Here is an 11699-nt window from a genome sequence, read left to right as displayed (position 1 = left end):
ATATATATATATATATATATATATATATATATATATATATATATATATATATACGTGTATACAAGATTCATGTATGATGTGTATGTATGTGTATCCGTGTATGTGTATGTATGTGTATTTATGTATATGTCAATTAATCAAATTTTAACTATGTAATACTAAAATATTAGGCAGTGGGCGAGTGTTTCGCTAGCAACGTACGGGCAGGGCCTGGCTATTTGCGCTCGCTCCAGCTACTGCCTCCGCCACTCTGTCGCTACAGGCGCAGGGCGCAGGGCGCGCTAAGAGAGGCTCTGGCATATCTGCTATCACATGCCACCGCCTCAACGGACCAACGTTGTTGGTTGTCTGATTAGCTTGAGCGTGCCAGCGCAGGGGACTCTATTCTGGCAACAACGACCTGGCCAGCCAGCCCGGATGGCGTACAGCGCAGCGCAGTAGGACTGATATCCAGTATGTAGGTAGGTAGGTAAAGTAGTAGTAGTAGTAGTAGTAGAAGTAGTAGTAGTAGTAGATGCCGATTTGGCCCGGACTTGGCCCTTCACACGCGATTGACGGACGGACGGACGGACGGATAGAGGCACGGCGTCGCGGCCAGCGCAGACAATGCAAACCAGTGCACCACCGAACAAAGAGCGGCGGCGGGCACCCCCGACATGCTTTGCATTACCCAGCGTGGGCCTGCGCGCAATGTGCCTCTGCAATACAAACAAAGATCCAACCGCGTTAGCTGTATAGGTACTTCCAACCATCCTCCTGTTTCAATATGCTTTTTTTGCTTTCTTTTGCCCTATTCCTTTCCTACATTCTCTTGCTGACTTTAAACTTATAGCGCATTAAAATTGTAATGTCCCGTTTTATAGAAAGTAATCTAAAACTTGTATGGTGCAATCGATAACGTTGTAAATAATGTATTCAACAAATGAAATATAAATTAAATTAAGCCAAGATTAATTCTTATATAATAAAACTTGGACAGAAATGTTTGGTTTCTGTTATTTATATACATGTTATACATATATAAAACTTGATGTCATTAGGTGCTTTATAAGATTATTAACTTATGTCATATATTCCAACTTCATATATTCCAACTATGGCACAAAATTATACTTTTAAGATCCTCACGATTTAAAAAATGTTTGTATGCAACTATTTGTATCTTTCAGCTTTTAACGGAACATTACATTGCAGTCAAGATTTGTTAAATTTTCGGTTAGAATAGAGCATTGTAAAAAAGAGAAAAAAAATTTGATAATTTCGGGGAAAAATTAATACCGTGAATATTAACCAGTTTGTTTTCCATGTTGCAGGAAAAATTGACTCATAATACACGACATCGTTGAGTTGAATAATCGAAAAATTCGAATGACTCACCAAGACCACGTGCAGCAACGTCTGTAGCAACAAGGATTGGTGCTTTTCCTGATCTGAAATCTACAAATCAGATATGATTACATACCTGCACGCTCATTAAATTTTGTATAACTAAAAAAAATTCTCAGTAAAAAATATTTAATTTTTGTAATACCTTGTAAAACCCAATCTCGTTCTTGCTGCGTCTTGTCGCCGTGAATACAAACCGCTGGCCATCCATCGCGTTTCATTTTTCTCGTAATTTCATCCACTCTACGCTTTGTTTCGATAAATACTATAGTTTTATTCTCACTTTCTGCCATTATCTCCTTCAATAGAGTACTTAATCTATAAAAATGTGACGTGATAGCTTTTTCTTTAGCAGTAATAGTCCTAATTCGGTAGTTAACTGCTAATTATTGCTAAAAACGGCTAGTAATAACTAAGCAAGCCAGAACCACTCGAAACTCTTATACTCACTTATTCTCTTTTTCATAATCCTGACATACATCAATTATTTGCAATATATTATGATTTGCTGAAAGTTGTAATGAACCAACATTGATTTGAGCATAATCTTTAAGAAAATCTTCGGCTAAATTTTTTACTTCTTTAGGCCACGTAGCTGACCACATTAATGTCTGCCTGTCTGGTCTAATTTGTTCTATGATTTTTCTAATTTGTGGTTCAAATCCCATATCCAACATTCTGTCAGCTTCGTCTAATACCAAATATGTACATCTTTTCAGATTTGTCTTGCCGGACTCAAGAAAATCCAGTAATCTACCAGGTGTAGCTATGACTATTTCTACACCTCCGTCCAGATCTCTGGCTTGAGCACCTTTCGGCGCTCCACCGTATAGGCAAGTGTTCCTAATTCCCGATGAATGTCCAAAATCATCAGCGACTTGTTGAATCTGTTGGGCAAGCTCTCGTGTAGGCGCCAATACTAAAGCAATAGGTCCATCTTTACGACTTAATTTCGGTTGGCTGTTGATGTGAACTATCGCAGGCAGTATATAAGATAATGTTTTCCCAGATCCTGTAGATGCAATGCCTACCATGTCCCGTCCGCTTAGTGCGATCGGCCATCCTTGTGCTTGGATCGATGTAGGTTCACTAAAACCTTGTCTTCTACAAGACAAAACATAAACAGCTCAGAATTGTGATTATAAAATTATAAAATTAATAAATAGAGGTGGCTTAAAATTATGAGATTATAAGATGGATAAATAGAGATAGTTTAGAATTGTAATTAGAAATTATTAGTTAAATGGAGATACTTAAAATTTTGATCATAAATTATAAGATGGATAAATGGAAATAGGTTATAAAAAGGGAGACTCCAAAGCGACTCTCACCGATTTCAATAAAACTTGTCAGGATTGTAGAGTGTGTTCTCCTAAATAAAAATCATCCCCCAATTGGACATAAACGGTCTATCGTTTCCAAGATATTTCAATATTAAAATTGATGCATTTGAACAGCAGTCCTTTAGTGTTTATTAGAACTTTTATACTCGAATATTTGTAGCGTAGTGGATATGATAACAATTTCTCTATGTAGCACAGAAATTTGCAATAATATCGCTGCAAAATCTTTGCAATGTTGCAACAGTGTTATTGCAACTTTTGTACAATATTGCAGAGATTTTGCAGTGATATTGCTGTAAATTCTATGCTGTATGAGATTATCATATTCATTATTCTGTCAAGGTTTATTGAAATCTGTGAGCGTCACTCTGAAGTCTCCTCTTATTATAGAATCATGATCCTAAATTATAGTATAGATAAATGGAGATAACTTAGATTTATTAACACAAATTACAAGATTTCAAAACTTATCTTTCATAACATTCATTACTTACTTGATCTCTCTTAGAACATAATCTGGGAAACCCGCCTCGTCAAAGTCAAAAACAGGATTCGGAATGTTTTTGCCTCTAAGAGTGATTTCCTTCTCGGCTCTGTATTGTTCCACGATTCGGGGATCTCGATTTTGCACTGCGTTGTGAGGAACATAGAAATCCTTCTTGAAGGGCTCCAGTCGGTTGAGATCCCATCGTGGTTTCCTTAAATTCGCGCCTGGTTGTCCACGACTGTTGCGACTACTAGAGGGTCTGTCTCGTCCACCGCTGCCACCCCAGCTCCTCCTGTCACGTGGAGATCTACTCCGCGAACGAGTGCGTGATCTGCGTCGTCTGTCTCTTTCACGACTGCGACTGAAATAAGTTGCATGTATGATTAGATATTAAAGTTCCAATTTAGAGAAATCATAGTACAATATAAAATATATATTTTATATAAATACATATATAAAACATGGAAAGACCTCAATTACACACATCGCATGTTGCACACATGCACGCTAATTTAAAAATAAAATATTGTCATTGATAAAGTAATGAAAAATTACTAGGCATCAGCTGATATGAATAGTGTGTGCAATCGAGATTGTAGGCAAACGGGATCCTCCTTAAAATATATATTTTTTTATACAAAGTGAGAGAAATTTATTTGATCAAAAAGTCAAGACATTTATTTGTAACTCATATGTATAGATTATATATATCAAACATAATCATTATACAGAACGTTTGTATTACATGAGAAATTACAAAAATATCAAAAAAAATTTGATTTTTGTTGGTAGAAAGATAAGTTTTTGATGCCGCAAAAAGTTTCCATCGACGGATATAATAGTGCTCCCAACAATCGCTTCATTTCATTTCACGTATACAAATGCCGTATTATCGGTGTTACTTACCTCCTATAGCGGCCCATATTTACACTTTTCGCGTAAACGACTTCGTTTGTTTATTGTTAAATAATGTCACTCGAGAACACGGCCCGCGGTAACTCACATACGGAACGTCAGACAACGCGACTCCAAACCGAATCCGAGGCTGAGTGACGCATAGAGAAAAAAAAAGTGGCGCCATTAAAGTAGCAATGATGTAGATGCGCCGGTCCACATTAAAACTGTATGTTCATGCGATTTGATAAAAACAAGCCGAGAAAAATTCTCTACAGAGCTATTTCTCCGATTATGTTTGTCCGAAAAATTGTTTTTCTCAATCATCTTCACACCATTTGTGATTTACCTACAGTTGGATACTTACGTATTCGATTTCTAGCTGCATGTCACAAAGGAACTACATCTGTTCGAAGTGCACTCGGTTGTTTTTTCTTGAAGTCCTCGTTGAACCACTCGATAGATTTTGTTTATTTTTATACATCTAAATGAGAATCACATAGCGATTTCCATTTTTTTTTAAATAGTTGCAATGTCCATTGTACTCAGTATCTTTACATTTTCTTTTTTCAATAGCCGAATATAGTCTTTCATCTTGTTCTAAGCGTAAAGATTTCGAGGGCTTTCAAACAACATGAATAAATCTCTTTTGACTATGTCTATTTCTGCTGTGCGGAAAGTGTTGCCGTGTTTTATGTACGGAACCATAGACTAGTTTCAAGATCACTTTGAAGAATAGTCTATAAATACTGGCCATAAAGATGTAATGTTTTTACATGATGATGATATCAAACAAGATAGTGGAATGTTATTATCATAATGCCACTATTTTTCACAGCTTTTTTTGCTTTTAAGTTTCGTTTAGCCAGAGGAAGCTTAAAATTCTATGATGTAGGACGCTTGCAAATCTTTTTAATGAGTTGTTCCTCTTCTGTAATTTTTTTTACTTCATCAATCATTATGGAACTCTCGGTTCAGAATCCTTTGAGTAGTTTCCATCATATAATTTCTGCATTATCCATCAAACTCTTACATATTTTTTTCTATTTTCTACACATAATATTAGCGTTACATTATTTACAAAATAAAGAAATATTAGTAATACTCATCACATTCTGGATAAAAAAAATTTTTGTCAATATAAATTCTATTATATCCTTCTATACAAAGATGATAATATTTCGTTTTGGGAACAAATTGTTTCGCACACGCTATATATAAGTATAGAATTTTAATAGTTTTCTACAAAAAATACAATATAACATAATAAACATCAATAATGATATAATAAAAATATTTTTTATATCTTTATTAATATTATTATTTATTTAAATATACTTATCTCGTTTGTATTTTCTGTCAAAAATTTATCAGCCATTATATTTCAAATACTTATTCACAATTAAAAATTATACGGTTATAATCTTGTGTCAATAAATTACGAAAATTAATGAAATAAGGGTAAAACGCCAGCTTTCATTAGATGCATGAAATAAAAAACAGACTGATTACATTCACATGCAAGCGTCAAGCAGCGAAAGCAGCAACTAATCAGCTGGACGATACGGGCAATGGTGTAAAAATATTTTTTACGCCATTGTAAAAATCGCCTTATTAAAAGACAAAAAAGTGTGACAAAAGTGTGATTAACGCTGCAAATACTTCATTGACCAATTAGAAGAAAGAATTTTTCGAATTGACCATCAAGGAATGCTTCAAAGCATTTATAGCGTGAAATGAATCATTCCCTAAAATCTAGACGATCTGTCTGGTCTGAGATCTCGGACAAAGAAAAAATTAACAAATCACATTTAAAACAATTTGATCATATGATTATTGCGATTGGTCAATTTTTTCTTCATTCGAAATCTTGGACCGATTTCTAGCATTGTGAACATCGAGCTTAAGGCCGGCGTCCCATGAACGAAAATTATAGCGGAACAGCAAGACCAATTACAATCGCAGGAAAGAAAGCAGAGTAATGACTGCAGAGTTGTGATCGGTCGCGCTGTTCCGCTATAAATTTCCGCTCCATGGGAGGCCAGCCTAAATTCCCAAGAGTACAGTTGAGTCGAAGTGGGAAAATTGACTAATCACAGTCGTGTATTTCCCTCTCATTTGACGATAAAAAGGGAATACTCGAAAATGATTGGTCAATTTTTACAGATTACGGAATACGGTTACAGCTAATATAAATGTTCCCGATTCTGGGGCACTATTCTTGAACAAATATCGAACATACAAAAATAATAATTCCATTTACAATCGACCGATCACAATCGAGAAATTGTCATTTTCGTATGCGAAAATGATTTATATGTTCAAGAATAGAGCCCCTGAGTTTGATTCCGACTTTAGTGGAAAAAGTGCAAATAACGTAAACAGACCTCTTGACGAATGATTAGTCATCGCATTACGACATGCACCAATCGAGATCGACCGTCCAAATGATACACATTTACCGACCGAGTCGAGCGACTGCATTAGTGAGCAACGGTAACGCAGGTATGCGCCTGCGCATATGGAAGATGCGCATGAGCTTCAGAAACATATCGGCGGCGCATGCACGCATACACGGTCATGGGTCATGGGCATGATGGATGGGCACCCCTACAGATATCGTAGAGCTGCGAACGAGGAAGGGATTCTCCGCTAACCAGTGAACCATTTTTCTGTCGTCAAACGGATCAAGCTTTTTGTGAGACTTGGATCGATCACAAAAAGCGGGATTCGCTTTTCGCATAGGAATTGGCCTGACGAGGAGCCGGCACATCATTTTTTCCACGAAGCTACGTCTCCCCGAAAATCGTAAGTGCGAAGGATGCGTGTTTGTTCCCCCGGTGACTTTGGGCCCGCCGAGATCGAATCGCCGCGGTGTAGCGGACGATAACGTATATATGCATATGTACGCATACATACGTGTGGCAACCGGTCGGCGTCGGCGGCGGCTGTTTTTCTGAAAATCTTGCCATCGTCAACGCTACCGAGAATTGCGAGACAACGCCGCGTTCACGTTCTACATGCATACCACGCGCGACGACACCCCGTCCCCGGCGTATCCCACGCATATTTCCGTTACGGTCAATCGATGAGTTTTATAACAATCATGGCGGCCATGCCGGTCTCCTTCGCGGTCTCGAAACATCGTTGACCGCATCGACAAAACGTGATTCCGAGACGTTTTACACGCGCACGCTGCATGCCGACTCTTTCATTCGCCGGGATAACCGACCGCGAATTAATGACGATGTATTAATTGTCGCATCATGGCGACCGGAAATCCAGAGTAAATCCGGAGTAATCATCGCGATTTCGATATTTATAGCGAGATAGAAGAGGACAAAATCGTAAAGGGCGCACGAGGACGCTAATTGACTCCTACATGCATCGTCGTTGTTCGCTAAGATGAATACAGATGTAAGGACATGAGATATGTTTTGTTTTAAAACTCCTAAATGTTATTTTTGTGTTGCCTGTTTCTGTCAATAACTCTTCATTTTTTCTCTCTAATTCTAAGAATTAGAGAAATATATAAAGTCAGTTAAATCAAGATTCAAATTAATCCATTGGTAGAAACAGATATTATGTATGTCTTTCAACAAGCGACACAAATGACAGTGTGACACAATGGATCATTATATCCTTGTTGTTTGCTAATGTTAAACAAAGATGACATGATCACTGTGTCACACTGTGTTGCTTGTTGGAAAGCATACTTGCTAGGTAAATAGAATGATGAGAGGGGGAATGTTATTAAATTCTATTTTTTACATCGTGACTTGAGCCTTGTGTATCATCAGTTACTTTGACTTTGGAGAAAGGTTACGGTTTCATAACATGTGATTTTCAGAACACAACAATGGAGGAAATGCATCAACCACCGCAGGTCGGGCCTACTAACATGATGCCTGGTGTGGGTGGCGTTCCTAATCATTCTAATAATGTCAATCGTCGTAATAGAGTTCGTGTAACATTACATGCTATGATGTTAGAGAAACTTCCATTACACGAGGCGGCACGTTTGGAAATGAAGTCGTTACCCAGCAAAACACCTGTCTCTGTTCTTCAGGAATTGCTTTCCCGTAGAGGCACAATACCTAAGTATGAACTCGTCCAAATCGAGGGAGCTATTCACGAGCCTACGTTTCGATATAGAGTCACTGTTACCGACGTCGTTGGTTTGTATAAATTCATTGTGCATGTATTGTCATGCATAACAATGTACTGTTGATTGATAAGTACATAACTATTCAGAAACAGACCCAATTGTTTCAGCAATGGGGACCGGCAGGTCCAAAAAAGAAGCTAAACATGCTGCTGCAAAAGCTGTATTGGATAAATTAATTGGAGTGAACACCGATGGTGTAGAATCGCCAATTCCAAATAGTTTACCCGAGTAAGCATGAATTGCGCTTATATCATATTTATCCTTCCTGCAATCTGAATCTTTTTTGAGATTGGTGAAATTTCATTTTCCTCTGAAATAAAGGAGAGCAAAATCTAGTTTCCTTATTGCTAAATTATATATTTTTATTCTCCTTGTTTAAATTTTGAGTTTTGTTTTAAGTAAAGATTTTTAGTAAAAATTTTAAAATTTGAGTTAAAATACACAAACACACACTCAGATGGAATATAAATAAAAATATGATTACAGGATAATTCGAATTGTAAGAGTGTATGCAGGATAAAATAATTTTATGTATATTTTTATGTAGCTCACAAAATTTACAAGAACTGCAAACATATGGAGAGGAAAAAATAGTAAACAATCCAATTGGAGCCTTACAAGAAATGTGTATGTCGCGCCACTGGCCACCTCCAAAATATTCGATGGAGGGTGAAGAGGGCTTACCTCATGAGCGACAATTTACTATTGTTTGTTCAATCCTAAAATATCGCGAAGTTGGTCAAGGCAAAAGTAAAAAAGTCGCTAAGAGACATGCCGCTCATAAAATGTGGCAAGCTTTACACGAAATGAATAACCAAGCTCCCAGCGTAGATGAAGATGAGGTAAGAATGTTTTCGTTTTTGTTAATTATTGTATCAAATAATAAAAATTATCTATTCTTATATATCGCTGCAAGAATAGATAATTTAATCTATTACTAGTCCCTATTCATTACTATTTTAATATTTGAATATTTCAATCTCTCTTGCATTTTACCTTACTCCATTGAATAAAGTTATTTTAAAAATATCTTTCATTGCCCTTTAAAATCTAGAAAAATTTTAAATAAATGAAAAAAAAAAGAGAAAACAGCTAAGACATAATTAGAAGGATAAAACTTCTGCAAACTTCTGCTGGCTGTCAGACATGATCACAAGAGTTAAGAAGTGTGAATGATCAATGATTTATTTTAAATTGGATGTGTTTGTATGCGTATGTGCATATGTGCATATGATGAGTGTGTGTATTTAGAGAAGTGGAAGTGATTTTGGCTTTAATGCCACTTTATAGGTCTGTTCTTTATAGCTGAATATACTCTTACTTAAAATGAAATAGATATATATTTGAAATTTAATAAAAATGACAAATACACTGAAACTTCGTAATAGCGTGCGGTTTGGGAATGTGAACGCTATAACGAGATCGCCCCTACTTAAAAATAATGAAGTGGTTATTGCTATTTCCCACTCAAGCTATTCTTATCGCAGAAGGGATTTTTCGCGCTACTTCATGATTCGCTATTACGAGATTCTCGTGTTGAAAGTTTTAATGCAAACCAGTTCAGTGACAAAGAACAAGCCTTATGTAATAAAAGCTATCTTTCCGATCTGTTTAAATCTATAACGGACCATTGTTTGGACAATTTCGCATTTCAATGTAACTTTTGTATAGCTTTGTGTATTTTATTTTTTGAGAGTATAATTACGCTTGGATCATATCCACTTCATTTAAGTTTTTATATAAATGTGAAGTAGCTGTTAAAGCTTTTACAACGTAGGTGCTTACAAGAAATTTTACATGTATATTAATTGTCCATTATAGATTGTGCAAAGAAACGCAAATGTGAACGCCCGTTATGCCGATCTGAAAGGTAGCAAAATTTCAACACTGACAACAATACATAGTATCCAAGTTTCAAAATTTCACAAGAGTCTCAAGTCGTCCACAGGTGTTAAGCTTTTCCAACTACAGGTTTGTATCCAAATGCCGAAGAATAGAAGAATGTATATTGTTGTTCTCTTGTTTACTATCAAGCCAGAAAGAAATTATTTGTTTATCCCTATGATATCGACTTAAATTGCAATCGATTGCGTAAGTTATTCTAATTGCAGAACTTTATTGCAGAACACTTGTTTCAACGATGGGGATGTAAATTTGGTACAATTTTTACAAGAAATTGCGTCAGAGCAGCAGTTTGAAGTAACTTATGTTGATATTGAAGAGAAATCTATCAGTGGTAAGTTTATCAATGGTATATAATATGAAAACGACTTTATTTATATATAAATTACTTTATAAATACATCCATAAATTACTTTATGGATTTATGAGGTTTTAGAAATAACTGCACAGAAAAAATCATACATATTTTTTTTTATTGTATTATTTATTATCCAGTAAGTACAATATCAACAGGTACATCATTCTCATTAACAGGAACATCTTCTTGTATTTGTTCTTTAAATCCTACCGCAATCAAATATGGCTTTATGTTTTTTTGAAAACATCTTTTTAAGTATTTATCATAATAACCCATTCCATGTCCCAAACGTTTTCCTAATCAGTAATAAAGACAATACAGTTGCATGCAGGATTACAAAATGTTATATTTATTGAATAAAACTCACCATTCACCGTGAAAGCAACACCTGGTAAAATTACTAAATCTAATCCACCTGTAATAAAGAATTAATATTGTTAAATAAGTAATATCATTAAAATTAGTAAACAATGAATTTTACAAAATTTATCAGAAAATGTATTTTTTTATTATTATTTGGTTTATCATAGAATTCACCTGTTTCTAATGCGTTTTCTTGACTTTCAGTAATGCTTGGTTGTTTAATGTTCCATTTTGTTAGTGGCAATGTTTCATAATCCTCCATCGACTTTAGTTTTACCATTTCCATAGTTTTTCCATGATATTGTGGTATAAATACTTCTTTTTCCATATTAAATATATGTTTCAAGATGGGCAAAGTGTCGATTTCATCTTTAGTACTCAAATACAAAGAAATTCTCTTGCTATTTTGATATTGTTTTAACTGGCATAGCTGCAAATAATAATATTGCAAATATATTGCGCAAAAATCATTGCACATGCTCAGAACATAACCTCTTCAATGAGCCAAGAGCCTCTAGTTCTTGGAGATTATCGATGTATTTATTTTTCTCAGATTCACCTTTTTAAACACATTTATAGATTGCTTCTTTCTTTCTTCTAGACTAATATTTTTAAGAATATTCTTAATTTCTTGTCTCAAAGCTTTCTTAGTTGATGTTAAAGCTGCCATATTGTAGATTATTTGTTCTCTTATTGATCACTTCTGCTATTGTACTATTGTTTTAACTTTTTTTTTTTTTATTTTTTATTANTCTGTTGTTACTTACTTAACTANACACTTAATTTATTCTAGTTACG

At 35.4% G+C, this 11699-nt stretch overlaps 3 protein-coding genes across 3 annotated transcripts in view; 1 reads left to right on the top strand and 2 right to left on the bottom strand.

Moving 5' to 3' along the window:
• The window catches only part of LOC105621161 (probable ATP-dependent RNA helicase DDX17), a 6492-nt gene extending 2353 nt beyond the window's left edge, over window positions 1-4139 (bottom strand). Inside the window, exons 1-5 of the mRNA XM_012202630.1 lie at window positions 4123-4139; window positions 3224-3577; window positions 1837-2490; window positions 1532-1704; window positions 1378-1437 (exon numbers count right to left, since the gene is read on the bottom strand). Of these exons, the coding sequence (XP_012058020.1) occupies window positions 1378-1437; window positions 1532-1704; window positions 1837-2490; window positions 3224-3577; window positions 4123-4139 (1258 nt within the window). The remainder of the gene's footprint in view (window positions 1-1377; window positions 1438-1531; window positions 1705-1836; window positions 2491-3223; window positions 3578-4122) is intronic.
• Window positions 4140-7515: 3376 nt separating this feature from the next.
• Window positions 7516-11699, top strand: part of LOC105621160 (probable RISC-loading complex subunit BRAFLDRAFT_242885) — a 5006-nt gene continuing 822 nt past the window's right edge. The window contains exons 1-6 of the mRNA XM_012202629.1: window positions 7516-7527; window positions 7961-8288; window positions 8365-8506; window positions 8826-9120; window positions 10100-10249; window positions 10403-10514. Of these exons, the coding sequence (XP_012058019.1) occupies window positions 7516-7527; window positions 7961-8288; window positions 8365-8506; window positions 8826-9120; window positions 10100-10249; window positions 10403-10514 (1039 nt within the window). The remainder of the gene's footprint in view (window positions 7528-7960; window positions 8289-8364; window positions 8507-8825; window positions 9121-10099; window positions 10250-10402; window positions 10515-11699) is intronic.
• On the bottom strand, window positions 10668-11571 carry LOC105621159 (5-formyltetrahydrofolate cyclo-ligase). Its single transcript, XM_012202627.1, has 4 exons — window positions 11461-11571; window positions 11076-11331; window positions 10906-10953; window positions 10668-10834 (listed from the first exon to the last, which is right to left on the bottom strand). Exons 1-4 carry the CDS (start codon window positions 11569-11571, stop codon window positions 10668-10670), a joined length of 582 nt encoding a protein of 193 aa, XP_012058017.1.

The sequence above is a fragment of the Atta cephalotes genome (genome assembly GCF_000143395.1).
Source record: "Atta cephalotes unplaced genomic scaffold scaffold00032, whole genome shotgun sequence".
In the NCBI taxonomy this organism is placed as follows: domain Eukaryota; kingdom Metazoa; phylum Arthropoda; class Insecta; order Hymenoptera; family Formicidae; genus Atta; species Atta cephalotes.
This window is presented reverse-complemented; position numbering and strand designations above follow the sequence as displayed.